This window comes from Heterodontus francisci, chromosome 30, assembly GCF_036365525.1.
Source record: "Heterodontus francisci isolate sHetFra1 chromosome 30, sHetFra1.hap1, whole genome shotgun sequence".
Lineage (NCBI taxonomy): Eukaryota > Metazoa > Chordata > Chondrichthyes > Heterodontiformes > Heterodontidae > Heterodontus > Heterodontus francisci.
Window position 1 is genome coordinate 49721234 of NC_090400.1, and position 17028 is coordinate 49738261.

The 17028-nt window shown below is 46.6% G+C and overlaps 1 protein-coding gene across 4 annotated transcripts in view; it reads right to left on the reverse strand.

Moving 5' to 3' along the window:
• The window catches only part of nlk2 (nemo-like kinase, type 2), a 277172-nt gene that overhangs the window by 159995 nt on the left and 100149 nt on the right, over nucleotides 1-17028 (reverse strand). For all 4 annotated transcript variants that reach the window (XM_068010549.1, XM_068010551.1, XM_068010550.1 and 1 more), the window contains exon 3: nucleotides 5615-5670. In XM_068010549.1, coding sequence (XP_067866650.1) covers nucleotides 5615-5670 — 56 coding nt within the window. The remainder of the gene's footprint in view (nucleotides 1-5614; nucleotides 5671-17028) is intronic.

The following is a 17028-nucleotide window of genomic DNA, read 5'->3' on the forward strand; positions in this document are numbered from 1 at the left end:
TGATTGAAGGAAGGTCATTGATGAAGCAGCTGAAATGGTTGGGCCTAGGACACTACCCTGAGGAACTCCTGCAGTGATGTCCTGGAGCTGAGATGATTGACCTCCAATAACCACAATCATCTTTCTTAGTGCTAAGTATGACTCCAACCAGCAGAGAGTTTTCCCCCCGATTCCCATTGACTCCAGTTTTGCTAGGGCTGCTTGATGCCATATTCGGTCAAATGTTGCCTTGATGTCAAGGGCAGTCACTCTCACCTCACCTCGAGTTCAGCTCTTTTTTCCATGTTTGAACCAAGGCTGTAATGAGGTAAGGAGCTGAGTGGCCCTGGCGGAACCCAAACTGAGCGTCACTGAGCAAGTTATTGCTAAGCAAGTGCCACTTGACAGCACTGTCGATGCTACCTTCCATCACTTTACTGATGATTGAGAGTAGGCTGATGGGGCGGTAGTTGGCCGGGTTGGACTTGTCCTGCTTTTTGTGTACAGGACATACCTGGGCAATTTTCCACATTACAGGGTAGATGCCAGTGTTGTAGCTGTACCGGAACAGCTTGGCTCGGGACGTCAGTACTATTGCTGGAATATCGTCAGGGCCCATAGCCTTTGCAGTATCCAGTGCCTTCAGTCATTTCTTGATATCACACGGAGTGAATCGAATTGGCTGAAGTCTGGCATCGGTGATGCTGGGGACTTCAGGAGGAGGCCAAGATGGATCATCAACTCGGCACTTCTCGCTGAAGACTGTTGCAAATGCTTCAACCTTATCTTTTGCACTGATGTGTGGCGAGTCGAAGAGACTTAGCAGTTGGCAGGAAAAAAGACAGAAGCGCAAGGAGAGAGCCAACTTTGTAACAGCCCCGACAACCAATTTTATCTGCAGCACCTGTGGAAGAGTCTCTCACTCTAGAATTGGCCTTTATAGCCACTCCAGGCACTGCTTCACAAACCACTGACCACCTCCAGGCGCTTACCCAGTGTCTCCCGAGACAAGGAGGCCAAAGAAGAAAAAGAAGATGTGCTAGGCTCCCCCATCATTGAGGATGGGGATATTTGTGGAGCCACCTCCTCCAGTTAGTTGTTTAATTGTCCACCTCCATCCACAGCTGGATGTGGGAGGACTGCAGAGCTTAGATCTGATCCGTTGGTTATGGGATTGCTCAGCTCTGTCTATCGCATGCTGCTTACGTAGTTTGGCATGCAAGTGGTCCTGGTGTTGTAGCTTCACCAGGTTGACACCTCATTTTGAGGAATGCCTGGAGCTGCTCCTGGCATGCCCTCCTGCACTCTTCGTTGATAATGGTAGAGTGGGGGATATGCCGGGCCATGAGGTTACAGATTGTGGTGCAATTCTGCTGCAGCTGCTGATGGCCCACAGCGCTTCATGGATGCCCAGTTTTGCATTGCTAGATCTGTTTGAAATCTATCCCATTTAGCACGGTGGTAGTGCCACACAACACGATGCAGGGCATCCTCAATGTGAAGGCGGGACTACGTCTCCACAAGGACTGTGCAGTGGTCACTCCTACCAATACTATCATGGACAGATGCATCTGCAGCAGGCAGATTGGTGAGGACGAGGTCAAGTATGTTTTTCCCTCTAGTTGGTTCCCTCACCACCTGCCGCATAGCCAGTCTAGCAGCTATGTCCTTTAGGACTCGGCTGGCTTGGTCAGTAGTGGTGCTATCGAGCAACTCTTGGTGATGGACATTGAAGTCCCCCACCCACAGTACATTCTGTGCCCTTGCCACCCTCAGAGCTTCCTCCAAGTGGTGATCAACATGGAGGAGTATTGATTCATCAGCTGAGGGAGGGCAGTAGGTGATAATCAGCAGAAGGTTTCCTTGCCCATGTTTGACCTGATGCCATGAGACTTCATGGAGTCCTCAACATCCACTCCAGAACCCAAGAGCAACTCCCTCCTGACTGTATACCACTGTGCCGCCACCTCTGCTTGGTCTGTCCTGCCAGTGGGACAGAACATATCCGGGGATGGTGATGGCAGTGTCTGGGACATTGGAAGGTATGATTCCATGATTATGACTATGTCAGGCTGTTGCTTGACTAGTCTGTGGAACAGCTCTCCCAACTTTGTCACAAGCCCCCAAACGTTAATAAGGAGGACTTTGCAGGGTCGACAGGGCTGATTGTTCTGGTACAATCAATCCCACTTCACTTGAAGATTGTCGTGGGCCTTGACTTACTGTGTGCAAGTTGTTGTAATATTCTGCGTATGCACTCCGGTCTGTGTTGGAATTTCCTGATTTTGATAGCAAACAGACTCATAGCTGTGATTTTAGTCCGTGTGCCAATTCGATTCACTCCACGTGATATCAAGAAACTACTGAAGGCACTGGATACTGCAAAGGCTATGGGCCCTGACAATATTCCGGTAGTAGTACTGAAGACCTGTGCTCCAGAACTTGCCGCGCCACTAGCCAAACTGTTCCAGTACAACTACAACATCCTGCATCGACACTGCAATGTGGAAAATTGCCCAGGTATGTCCTGTACACAAAAAGCAGGACAAGTCCAACCCGGCCAATTACCACCCCATCAGCCTACTCTCAATCATCATTAAAGTGATGGAAGGTGTCAACAACAGTGCTATCAAGCAGCACTTGCTTAGCAATAACCTGCTCACTGATGCTCAGTTTGGGTTCCGCCAGGGCCACTCAGCTCCTGATCTCATTACAGCCTTGGTTCAAACATGGACAAAAGAGCTGAACCCAAGAGGTGAAGTGAGAGTGACTGCCCTTGACATCAAGGCAGCATTTGACCAAGTATGGCATCAAGGAGCCCTAGCAAAACGGAGGTCAATGGGATTTAGGAAGAAAACCCTCCGCTGGCTGGAGTCATACCTAGCGCAAAGGAAGATGGTTGTGGTTGTTGGAGGTCAATCATCTCAGCTCCAGGACATCACTGCAGGAGTTCCTCAGGGTAGTGTCCTAGGCCCAACCATTTCAGCTGCTTCATCAATGACCTTCCTTCAAGAAGTGCGGATGTTCGCTGATGATTGCACAATGTTCAGATACTGAAGCAGTCTGTATAGAAATGCAGCAAGACCTGGACAATATCCAGGCTTGTAACATTCGTACCACACAAGTGTCAGGCAATGATCAACAACGAGAGAGAATCTAACTATCTCCCCATGAGATTCAATGGCATTACCATCGCTGAATCCCCCACTATCAACATCCTAGGGGCTACCATTGACCAGAAACTGAACTGGAGTAGCCATGTAAATACCATGGCTACAAGAGCAGGTCAGAGGCTAGGAATCCTGCAGTGAGTAACTCACCTCCTGACCCTCCAAAGCCTGTCCACCATCTACAAGGCACAAGTCAGGAGTGTGATGGAATACTCTCCACTTGCCTGGGTGGGTGCAGCTCCAACAACACTCAAGAAGCTTGGCACCATCCAGGACAAAGCAGCCCGCTTGATTGGCACCCCATTCACTCCCTCCACCATCGATGCACAGTGGCAGCAGTGTGTATCATCTACAAGATGCACTGCAGCAAGGCACCAAGGCTCCTTAGACAGCACCTTCCAAACCCGCGACCTCTCCCAACTAGAAGGACAAGGGCAGCAAATGCATGGGAACACCACCACCTGCAAGTTCCCCTCCAAGTCACACACCATCCTGACTTGGAACTATATCGCCATTCCTTCAGTGTCGCTGGGTCAAAATCCTGGAACTCCCTAACAGCACTGTGGGTGTACCTACCCCACATGGACTGCAGCAGTTCAAGAAGGCAGCTCACCACCACCTTCTCAAGGGCAATAAATGCTGGCCTGGCCTGCGACACCCACATCCCCATGAATGAATAAAAAAAACTGTACCAGCCAAAGTTGTCAGAGTACAGTAGCTTTACTATAAATAGGTGACATTTTGATATTGAGTCAGAGTCATTACGGCACAGGAGGCAGCTTTTTGAGACAATACAGTACATCAGCTCTTCATACTGAATGATACCAGATCCATAATACATTTACTTTGGTGCTTTGCCAACAGCAGTGCTGAAACTAGTGGAAAACCAGCAACGGTTTATATAGTTGCTCATTTCAAACTTTGAACAAACATTATACTGTTTGTTTTGGCCCCTGCACTACAAAATGAACATCTATTCTTTTTAAAAACAGTTAAGAGGTATATAGTTTTATTTTGGCAAGGGAGAGGGGAAGGGAACAACTGACAACATTCTTCACAAGTACTTATATAGGATGCAAGAGTCCTTAAGAGGGTGCAGAGTAAATTTACCAGAATGGTTCCAGGGATGAGGGATTTTAGCTATAAAGGTTGGGTTGGAGAAGCCTGGGTTGCTTTCTTTGGAGCAAAGGAGATTGAGGGGAAATTTGAAAGAGGTGTACAAATTTATGACAGGTTTAAATAAGGTAGGCAAAGAAAAACTGTTTCCATTATCTGATGATACAAGAATTAGGGAACAGAGATTTAGGGTTTTAAGCAAGAGATGCCGAGGGGATATGAGGAACAACTTTTTTTAATGCAGCAAGTGGTAATGACTTAGAACTCGCTGCCTACAAGGGTGGTGGAAGCAGAGATGATCAATGATTTCACAAAGAAATTAGATGGGTACTTGAAGGAAGTGAACTTGCAGGGCTATGGAGGAATGGGATTAATCGGATTGCGCTGCAGAAAGCCAGCACAGATTCATTGGGCCAAATGACTCCTTCTGTGTTATGACTCTACTCTATAAATGGCATGATTGAAATATGGCCAATACAAACTGAGAAACTGCATTATAACAATTATTGTATAGGTTTTCGTTCCATTTTAAAACAGTCACTGTATGCTGACAAAAGAGCGTTAACTCACTGACCATATGCTTAGACATTTTAAATTGATATCTCTATTTTGCAGTTGACTTTTATATTTTACAATTATCAAAATCAAAACCTATGCAACAATTTTTATAACCATTCACAATTTTTCCTAGTGATGCTGATCTCAACTTGTTTTAAACAATGTTGATCATATATTTATACTCTGGTATTTAACCATTTTTACATCTTAACTTCCAAATTAAAGTGTTACTACATCATGCAATGTCAAAATGAAAACACACACCTGTGATAATCTAAAAAAGTATACAATGAGTGGCCAAGTAGACTTGATTGAGATATGTCACTCTGGAGCCAAAGACCATCTCTGGAAAGAAGTTTTCTTTCAGGAGTTGAAACTGCCTGTTGTGTTACTGTAGCATTTCCTCCCAAGTTGGGTAAAATGTGAAGAGTATAAAAAACACTATGCATCTTGTCTCATCCAAAATAAATTTGGAGTAGCTGTCTCTGCATAAATAGTATTAATCACAACCCAAGTTGCTCACAAATGTGATTCAAGTGCATAAGTAGGAATGGTTAGTTTGCCAATAGTCTTCTGGTTTCTTTTCCCTGCTTGTCGGACTTCAGAAGCAACAGTCATGAGCAAGTGATCAGAGAAACAAAAATTAGTATTTTGCCCAACATTATGGCTCACAAAACAAAGTATATCAGTTTTCTAATACTGTTTTCCAACAAAATTCTAACTGTATATTAATGACAACCATCTAAAACTTACAGTAATTTCAGAAATATTAAATTTGATTGGTAGGATACATTTCCTCAAAGTAGTCAATGTGTGGAGGTTGGAGTATATCGAGCGCAGAGAGCACCTGAAACAGAAGAAATTAGTGTTCATTAAAGTATAGATGCCAATTAAAAATTACCGAATACAAATGAACTATTAATGTTCTTTGTTGCTGAATAGGTTGTTTCAAATTTGATAGATTAGATTATAAACATTTAAACAGGACAGAATGCTTAATCATGTCAAAACAGTTCGAAGTCCTCAGCCTCACTTACATCTGGCAGGCTTAATACAGAGCAATTTGGTTAGTTCATATTCAAGTACATCATGGCTAACAGCTTAATACTCAAAACCTTGAGGAAGATTCTCCATCCATATATGCAATTCACATGGACAGTAATGACCTCTGGATTGGCCACAAAGAAGAAAGCATTTTGGTGTCCACAAATCAATTACATTTTTGCACCAAGCTGTTAAATTTTCACACTGGTATTTAAGTGCAATGATTCAAGCATGCAATAGTCAAGTTGTCATTGCAATAGAACATGTTTTCTCCAGTTTTAATCAAATCTGCTGGAGCACAAATTGGGTTGGTTCTTTTACCCATTCTCTAACGGGATCCAAAAGAAACTCGTTGTCTATTGCATTATTCTTGTCTGAAATACCAAAATTGGGAGTTTCAAATTGCTCTTTCAGTTCTCAAGTTTGGGCCCGACTCAGAGAGATGAGAGTCTGCTCACACTTAGTTGTGAGAGACATGAACTTGGACAATCTCAGTTCAGTTTCTAGCAGATACTAATCTACAATACAAAACCGTCCGATGTTCAGTAATAACTTGTCCAACTTACACAAATCTCATATAGCTAACCAATGTTGAGATTACTTTTTTTTTTAGGTTGTGAATTTAAAAGTTGCTTTACATCCAACTAGTGCTCTAAACAAAAAACTGGAAAATTGCTAAGAAACTATACAGACTGATGCTAAATTATATATTTATAGTGGTACAATGCTCAGTTCCAAATCTCAGCCATATTACGTTACAAATGTTTCAGACACATCTTCTTTGGGAGGGTTAGGTAGTCGTCTCTTAGCTATCAATACTACTGAAAATAAAATGTTTTGTAACACACAAAAACAGAGATCACTTTCTGAAAATTACATTTAATTACACAGAAAACTTTTTCATATCTAATGCGATTACAAATATCAAGTCTTTCCATCTGTTGAAAAGAGAACAGCTTTTGGAAAAAGTAGAAAGCAATGGCTTTCACTACTCTACAGCTCTAAGTTTAAAACTTGTGCATAATTCCTTTCTCTCTCAAATATATACATATATGCATGTGTATACAGACGTGAGTATGTATATAGATGAGTATGTATGTATATAGTTATGTATGTATGTGTGTATATTCATGTTTATTTATTTAGAGATACAGCACTGAAACAGGCCCTTCGGCCCACCGAGTCTGTGCCGACCAAGAACCACCCATTTATACTAACCCTACAGTAATCCCATATTCCCTACCACCTATCTACACTAGGGGCAATTTACAATGGCCAATTTACCCATCACTTGCATGTCTTTGGCGGTGGGAGGAAACCGGAGCACCTGGCGAAAACCCACGTGGTCACAGGGAGAACTTGCAAACTCCGCAGAGGCAGTACCCAGAATTGACCCGGGTCCCTATTATGTATGCATAAGCGCGAGAGAGAGCCAGCGAGCGAGCGCGCGCGAGAGCCAGCGAGCGAGCGCGCGCGAGAGCCAGCGAGCGAGCGCGCGCGAGAGCCAGAGAGCGAGCGCGCGCGAGAGCCAGCGAGCGAGCGCGCGCGAGAGCCAGAGAGCGAGCGCGCGCGAGAGCCAGCGCGCGAGAGAGAGCGCGCGAGAGAGAGCGCGAGAGAGAGAGCGCGAGAGAGAGAGCGCGAGAGAGAGAGCGCGAGAGAGAGAGCGCGAGAGAGAGAGCGCGAGAGAGCGAGAGCGCGAGAGCGCGAGAGAGCGAGAGCGCGCGAGAGCGAGAGCGCGCGAGAGCGAGAGCGCGCGAGAGCGAGAGCGCGCGAGAGCGAGAGCGCGCGAGAGCGAGAGCGCGCGAGAGCGAGAGCGCGCGAGAGCGAGAGCGCGCGAGAGCGAGAGCACGCGAGAGCGAGAGCGCGCGAGAGCGAGAGCGCGCGAGCGAGAGCGCGAGAGCGAGAGCGCGAGAGCGAGAGCGCGAGAGAGAGAGCGCGAGAGAGAGAGCGCGAGAGAGAGAGCGCGAGAGAGAGAGCGCGAGAGAGAGAGCGCGAGAGAGAGAGCGCGAGAGAGAGAGCGCGAGAGAGAGAGCGCGAGAGAGAGAGCGCGAGAGAGAGAGCGCGAGAGAGAGAGCGCGAGAGAGAGAGCGCGAGAGAGAGAGCGCGAGAGAGAGAGCGCGAGAGAGAGAGCGCGAGAGAGCGCGAGAGAGCGCGAGAGAGAGAGCGCGAGAGAGAGCGAGCGCGAGAGAGAGCGAGCGCGAGAGAGAGCGAGCGCGAGAGAGAGAGCGAGCGCGAGAGAGAGAGCGAGCGCGAGAGAGAGAGAGAGCGCGAGAGAGAGAGAGAGCGCGAGAGAGAGAGAGAGCGCGAGAGAGAGAGAGAGCGCGAGAGAGAGAGAGAGCGCGAGAGAGAGAGAGAGAGCGCGAGAGAGAGAGAGAGCGCGAGAGAGAGAGAGAGAGCGCGAGAGAGAGAGAGAGAGCGCGAGAGAGAGAGAGAGCGCGAGAGAGAGAGAGAGCGCGAGAGAGAGAGAGAGCGCGAGAGAGAGAGAGAGCGCTGAGAGAGAGAGAGAGCGCGAGAGAGAGAGAGAGCGCTAGAGAGAGAGAGAGCGCGAGAGAGAGAGAGAGCGCTGAGAGAGAGAGAGAGCGCGAGAGAGAGAGCGCGCGAGAGAGAGAGCGCGCGAGAGAGAGAGAGAGCGCGAGAGAGAGAGAGAGAGAGCGCGAGAGAGAGAGAGAGAGCGCGAGAGAGAGAGAGAGAGAGCGCGAGAGAGAGAGAGAGAGAGCGCGAGAGAGAGAGAGAGAGAGAGAGCAGAGAGAGAGAGAGAGCGCAGAGAGAGAGAGAGCGCGAGAGAGAGAGAGCGCGAGAGAGAGAGAGCGCGAGAGAGAGAGAGCGCGAGAGAGAGAGAGAGAGAGAGCGCGAGAGAGCGAGAGAGCGCGAGAGAGAGAGAGAGAGAGAGCGCTGAGAGAGAGAGAGAGCGCGAGAGAGAGAGAGAGCGCGAGAGAGAGAGAGAGAGAGCGCGAGAGAGAGCGCGAGAGAGAGCGCGAGAGAGAGAGAGAGAGCGCGAGAGAGAGAGAGAGAGCGCGAGAGAGAGAGAGAGAGCGCGAGAGAGAGAGAGAGAGCGCGAGAGAGCGAGAGAGAGCGCGGGAGAGAGAGAGAGAGCGCTGAGAGAGAGAGAGAGAGCTGCTGAGAGAGAGAGAGAGCGCGAGAGAGAGAGAGAGAGAGAGAGCGCGAGAGAGAGAGAGAGAGAGCGCGAGAGAGAGAGAGAGCGCGAGAGAGCGAGGTGAGCTGTTTTCTTCTTGCAGGCAAAAAGCAACTGGCTTTTTTTTAAAAAAACAGTTCAAATTGAAACTGAAAACACTCCAGAAGTCAAGTCTCCTGACATCCATAAATCTTGGCCTGTCACTCCTTGGTCAACATCTCTCCAAGTCAAAAACAACCCCTGCTGGATTATCATTTGAGAACAGCAACTGTTTACAGTTCAAACTCAGTTCAAATCCTCGGTGACCTTTGAGAAAAAAAAACACCCAAAGTTCCAGTATCTATGGAATCCTTTTCAGTTTCAAAACATTCTCAAAATTTAACAAAAAATGGAAACACGCATAACAAAGGGGCTGACTAGTAAGGAGTAGGGAAAGCAAACTCCAACGAAGTCCTCCTCCTGACGAAATGCCTTGAGCATGACCTCATAATTGACACTTTGTCCTGCTAGCGAGGCAAACACAAGACCTCATGGCAACATCAGCAGTCCAAATGCGGGTACTTACTCGACTATGCCATTGTTTGACTGATGGACCGCAGAGATTTCTACATCACCTGCTCCGTGACAGGTACCAATGACTGCTGAACCGACCACTGCCTCATCCAATCTACCATCTCCATCAGCCTAGCCCCCAAGGAGAGGATGCAAGAAAGCAATGCGGCATGAAAACACTGAAGGCCTCAATGATCCTGCAAAAGCGGCCATTCTCAGTCAACGTCTTACCGCCAACCTCTCGATCTCCAACTACCAGAAGCCACAGTGTGCCATTAGTGCCAGGTCGACCCTAAAGCCACCAAAGCCAGCACCTGCAAAGAGATCCTTGGCTTCTCCATAAGGAAGCATCATGACTGGTTTGACAAGAACAACCAAGAAATACAGGATCTAATTGAGCATAAGCGCAAAGCTGTTGCAGACTGGAAACTTCACCGTCCATCCAAGGTAAAGCAACAATCCTCCTGAAGGCAGCAGTGCAGCATAAAACGCGGGACATTCAAAACAAACCGTGGGCAAAAAAAGCACACAAAATCCAACAACTTGCGGACATCAACGACATGCACGGTTTCTTCACTGCTGTCAAGGTGATCTATGACCCAAGCAGTCAAGGGCCTATGCTACTGAGAGTCAAGGAGAGCTCATCAAGGACAGGGAGGCAGTCAGGGCTCACTGGAGGAAACATTTCAAAGTCCTTGACAGAGACTCCTGTCTTCAACTTGAATGTCCTTAACCCCATCCATCAACATCCCGCCCGGCTCAATTTCAGTGCTATCCCAGCCCGATAGGAGGCCGTAAAAGCCATTCAACAGCTAAAGAACATCAAGGTCTCTGGAGCAGACTGAATCCCTGCCAAAATCCTGAAATATGGCAGAGATACACTCTTGGCACGACTGCACAACCACACCTCTTTCATCCAGGATGAGGAATACTTGCCGGCGGGCCTCAGGGACGCCGTGATCGTGACTGTATTCAAGAAGGGAGACAAGACAGATTGCGGCAACTACAGAGGAATCTCCCTGCTGTTTGCCACAGGGAAGATCATTGCAAGGATCCTTCTCAATCGCCTTCTCCCAGTGGCTGAAGAGCTCCTTCCAGAGTCACAGTGCAGTTTTCGACCATCGAGAGGTACCATAGACATGTTCTTCACTGCGAGAAAATCCAAGAAAAATGCAGGGGACCACAATACATGACCTTTCTCAACCTCACAAAAGTCTTTAACTCTCAACTGTGAAGGCTTATTGAGCATCCTGCTCAAATTAGACTGCCCTCAGAAGTTTGTCACCATCCTCCAACTACTCCATGAAGACATGCAAGCTGTGATCCTCAACAACTAATCCACCACAGACGGAGTCGAGCAGAGTCAAGAGCAGGGTCAAGAGCAGGGTCAAGAGCAGGGTCAAGAGCAGGGTCAAGAGCAGGGTCAAGAGCAGGGTCAAGAGCAGGGTCAAGAGCAGGGTCAAGAGCAGGGTCAAGAGCAGGGTCAAGAAAATCTGCATCACACCAACCCTCCTCTCCATTTTCCTTGCTGCAATGCAACACCTCACCTCCAGCAAACTACCCATAGGCATGGAGATAATCAGCAGAACAGACAGGAAACTGTCAACCTGTGCCACCTTCAATCCAAAACCAAAATCACTCCAACCTCAGTCGTCGAGCTTCAGTATGTAGCTGATGCTTGCATGTATGCTCATTCAAATTGAGCTCCAGATCATTGTCAACTCCTTCTCCAACGCACATGAGAAAATAGGTCTTTTACTAAACACTCGGAAAACAAAGGTCCTCCTCCAACCAGCTCCCACAGCATAACACCTCCTCCAATCAAGATCAATGGCAAGATCCTGGAAAATGTGAACCATTTTCAAATCTTGGAAGCCTCCTCGACAAAGGCAGACATAGATGACAAGGTTCATCATCGCCTCCAATGTGCCAGCTCAGCCTGGGACTGAGGGAGAGTATTTGAGAATCAGGATCTCAAACCAGAGACCAAGATCATGGTTTACTGGTCAGCAGTAATCCATGCACTCCTAAATGCTTTGGAGACTTGGACAAACTGCAGCAGACACTTCAAAGCACTGAAGTACCACTAGAGGTGTCTCCACAAGATCCTCCAAATCCAGTAGCAAGAAAGGCAATCCAAGAGCAGCACCCTCTCCCAAGCCAACCTGCCCAGCATCAGGGTACTAATCATCCAAAACCAGCTCCGCTGGGCAGGTCATTCACATGCCTCACACCAGTCTCCCGGAGCAGCTGTCCTACTCAGAACTTGATCGCACAGGAGACTCCCAGGAGGAAGTAGAACGTTTTAGAGATGTCCTCAAAGCATCCCTGAAGAGATCAAACATCCCCGTCAACTAGTGGGAGTCTCTGACTCGGGACCATTCTAGATGGAGAAAGTACATTCGGGAAGGCATCGTATACCTCAAGGGACTTCGTGGGGAACATGCGGAGGCTAAGTCAAGGCATCGGAGGGAGCGCACAAACCTCCAAATTACTCATCTACCTGGCCCTTCAAGCACCACCTGCCATTCATGTGGCAGAGTCTGCAGATCATGCATTGGACTTAACCATCTCAGAACCCATCGAACCGGAGAGGAAGCAAGTCTTCCTCGATTCCAAGGGACTACCTAAGAAGAAGCCGGTTTTGGCTGTCTAATCATCGCAAGTTCCAGGGCTTCTGCAGCACCCAATGGAACTCCAAACTGGCATCAGGGTCCTTCGTACATCAGATAATCCCAGATTTCTTAATTTAATGAAACAGCTGCCTATTTCCAGTAGAAACCTTGGTTGTCTATTTCCTCAGGGGCAATACAGCATTAAGACTTCTTGAGCGGTTTTGATCTCCGTACCTCTCCATTCCGATCAAAAAAGGGGTGGAAAAGGGATCAAAATGGAGCCCATGGACACTTTGCAAAAGGGTTTTCTGATCAGAAATCAACAGCAGGAAACTTCTAGTTGGTTCTTCCCCTCAGCCTGAGGTTAGTGAACCCAATTATAGCAACACACTGCAGCCGTAGCTGAGATCAGCTAATCAAGTTGCCGGTTTGAAACGGAGATCTTCCTAGGCTGTATGGTTCACTACCCTAGTTAGTTTACCTACTGAGGAGAGTTGTTTTGAGTTGTATTATCAAATTTGTTATTCCCAAATATAGCTTGCACTTTAACTTGAGTAAATAACAAAGACAAAGAACAGTACAGCACAGGAACAGGCCATTCAGCCCTCCAAGCCTGCGCCGATCTCGATGCCTGCCTAAACTAAAACCTTCTGCACTTCCGGGGACCATATCCCTCTATTCCCATCCTATTTCTGTATTTGTCAAGATGCCTCTTAAACGTCATTATCGTACCTGCAATGTAGATTTTAAAAAATGAAAGCAGAAATCTCATCTAATTAGAAATAGACCTACTTCATATAGCCTGCACAGTCAGCTTTTATGACAATGACAACCATGTTCTTCCTTTTAGAATCCTCAGAGGATGAAGTCATAAGGGCTTTCAGAAAAAGGAACATGCAGATCCCACTCGCCTGTGAAATTGGGTTGGCTGGCGGAGAGGGGTTCGGGGGAGTGTGGGGGGAGGGGGAAATGATGGCGACTAGCTGGGTATGCCAAAAAAAGTCTGAAGAGAAAAAAAAATTGAAAATGCTGAAAATCTCCAAAAAAAACTTGAACTACACAAGCATCTCATGCAAAGTTAAGATGTTTTACATGTGCACCCTTCAACGAGACAAAGATGAATTTACTTTAATAAGTTGGGGGAGGGGAGAGGAAAAAAATAGGGGAATGGAGAATTAGACAGAGTGGGAGCCAATTGAATGACGTGCAAAACCACTCAAAGAAAACTGCTAGACGATACCAAAATCAACAGCATGGAGAAGCCACATTAATAGGCATGGTTGAAGCATCCTAAATTGCCTTTAATTGATAATTAGCTTCGTAACTACTCGAAGACATCAAGCCCAGAGAGCATCAACACTTGGAGGATCTCTTTAAAAATTAATAGCAGGGTGCCAATAAAAATAGCCAGCATGGATTCATGGCGGGAAGGTCATGTCTGACAAATCTCATTGAATTTTTGAAGAGGTGACTAAGGTAGTGGACAGGGGAATGTCCATGGATGTTATTTATATGGACTTCCAGAAGGCATCTGATAAAGTTCCACATAAGAGACTGTTAACTAAGGTAGAAGCCCATGGAGTTGAGGGCAAATTATTGACATGGTCAGGAAGTTGGTTGAGTAGTAGGCGACAGAGAGTGGGGATAATGGGTAAGTACTCCGATTGGCAGGATGTGACTAGTGGTGTCCCGCAGGGATCTGTGTTGGGGCCTCAGTTATTCACATTATTCATTAACGACTTGGATGATGGCATAGTAAGTCATATATCCAAATTTGCTGATGATACAAAGTTAGGCGGCATTGTAGACAGTCTAGATGATAGCATAAAATTGCAAAGAGATATTGACAGACTAGGTGAGTGGGCAAAACTGTGGCAGATGGATTTCAATGCGGGCAAGTGAGAGATTATCCATTTTGGACCAAAAAAGGATAGAGCAGGGTACTTTCTAAATGGGAAGAGGTTAAGTACAGAGGATGTACAAAGAGACTTGGGGGTTCAGGTGCATAGATCTTTAAAATGCTACGAGCAAGTGCAGAAAATCATCAAAAAGGCTAATGGAATGCTAACCTTTATATCTAGAGGACTGGAGTATAAAGACACAGATGTTGTGCTGCAGCTGTACAAAACCCTGGTTAGACCCCACTTGGAGTACTGTGAGCAGTTCTGGGCACCACACCTTAGGAAGGATATATTGGCCATGGAGGGAGTGCAACGTAGGCTTACAAGAATGATACCTGGACTACAGGGGTTAAGTTACGAGGAGAGATTATACAAATTAGGCCTGTTTTCGCTAGAATTTAGAAGGTTAAGGGGTGATCTGATCGAAGTCTTCAAGATATTAACAGGAAAAGGCAGGCTAGATAAAGAAACTATTTCCACTGGTTGAAGATTCTAAAACTAGGGGGCATAGCCTCAAAATTAGGACCAGACTGTTCAGGAGAGCTGTTAGGAAGCACTTCTTCACGCAAAAGGTGGTAGAGGTTTGGAACTCTCTCCCACAAAGCAGTTGAAGCTAGAACAGTTGTTAATTTTAAATCTGAAATAGATAGATTTTTGTTAAGCAAAGATTTTAAGGGATATGGGCCAATGGCAGGTATATAGAGTTAGGCCACGGATCAGCCAGGATCTCATTGAATGGCGGGACAGGCTCGAGGGGCTGAATGGCCTAGTCCTGTTCCTATCTGCCTATGTGCCTATTTACCTCCTTCAATGCCAGCAGAAACAAATTGCAAAGAAACTGGGGGGAAAATAGGCCGAATCAAATAATAGATGAAACAATTCATAATAATTATATGCAATGCAAAGAATTGATGTTAGGTTGACAACTAATCCATCATCAATTCTACAAATGCCAGTCACTCATTAATGTGGAAAGTAAAGCCAAAATGACTGCAGCTTGAAAACATCTAAAGAACAGCTAATGAACTACTTTTACAGTATTTTTCATATAATTAGGAAATAGCATCTATTCAACAACTTGAATTTATATTTGTGATTAACATAATAAAAGGCACTTCACAGAATTTTGACACTGAACCATAAGCAACTTTTAGGGCAGATGGCCAAAAAAGTAGGCTTTAACGAATGTCTTAAGCTCTGGAATTTTCTCCTAAATCTCTCTGCCTCTCTTCGCTTCTTTAAGAGTCTTGGCAGCTGAAGGCACATTTGTTAATGATGGGGTGGTTAAAATCAGGAATGCAAGAACCCAGAATTGGAGGAGCGCAGATATCCAAGGGTTGTAGTGCTGAAGGAGATTCCAGAGATGGGAGGGTGCGGCCATGGAGGGATTACAAAACAAGGATGAGAATTTCTTTTTAAAAAAAGTGTTGTTTAAACAGGAGCCAATATAGATCAGTGAGCACAAGGGATGCGTGAACAGAATTGGTGAGAGTTCAGACAGAGTTTTAGATGACCAAGTTTACAGAGGGTAGAACATGTGAGGCTGTCCAGAAGTGCATTGGAATAGTCAAATCTGGAGGTAACAAAGGCATGGGTGAGGGTTTCAGCAGATCAGCTGAGGCAGGGGTGGAGTCAGGCAATATTAGAGAGCTGGAAACAGGCGTTCTTAGAGTGATGGCACGGATGTGCTGTTGGAAGCTGATCTTGGGGTCAAATAGGATACCAAGATTGACAAGTCTGGTTCAGCCTGAGACAGTTGCCCGGGAGAGGGATGGAGTTGTTAGCTAAGGAACGGAGTTTACGGCAGGGACCAAAGACAATGGCTTCAGTCTTCCCAAAATTAAATTGTAAGAAACTTATGCTCATCTAGTACTGGATGTCGGACACTAGCTTGACAATTTAGAGACAGTGGAGAGGTGGTAAGAGGTAGCGGCAAGATAGAACTGGGTGTTGTCAGCAAACAAGTAGAAACTAACAGTTTTCAGATGATGTCACTGAGGGGCAGCAATAGGATGGGCCAAGGACAGATTCTTGCAGGACACCAGAACAAATGGTGCAGGAGGGGGAAGAGAAGCCTTTGCAGTGATTGTCCGGCTATGACTGGATTGGTAAGAATAGAACCAGACGAGTGTAGTGCCAGGCCGCTGCTCAACAGTGGAGAGGTTTGAGGAAAATTGCGTACACAACACTGCCAAAATACGGGTTGAGGAGAGGAGGCAGGACAGTTTACCTTTGTTACTGTCACACAGCATTTAATTTGTGACTTTTGGTAACAGCTGTTTTGTTACTGTGACAGAGGCAGAAAACTGATTGGAGGGATTCAGATGTGGAGTTGTGGGAAGGATGGGCATGGATTTGGAAGACTGCATATTCAAGGACTTGAGAGGCACAGGAGGTTTAGATAGAGCGGTACTTTGCAAGGCTGGATGGGTCAAGGCTGGTGTATTGGGGGGGGGGGGGTGATGAGAGCAGATTGATGGCGAAGGGGACAATATTTGAGGAGAGAGAACCATTAACAATATCAGCTAACATGGGAGCTAGAAGGGAAATTGAGCAGTTTAGTGGGAAAAAGGTTGAGGGAGCAGGAGGTGGGTCTCAGACAAGATGAGCTCAGAGAGCATAAGGGAAGACAGGAGAGAAACTAGAGAATGAGAGTTCAGGGTAAGGACAGGGAGAACCTTAGAGGAAGTTTGTCTGGTGGGTTAGGGAGATGTGATGGGGAGGAAAACGGCAAAGGCAGCTGACTAGATGGTCTCGCTTAATGATAAAGAAGTTCGTGAGCTCCTCACACTTGGAGGTGAGGGTGGAGGAGAAAGGAGTGCAGGGGAATGGCCAGGATGAAAGAGAGTAATGGTTTTAACGGGTACTAGGGTGTCAAAGGTGGAGGTGAAGGTCCGCTTGAGCAAAGCAGTAGTTGCAGAAATGTTAAAGTGAATGGACAGCCTAAGGCTAGACCAGGA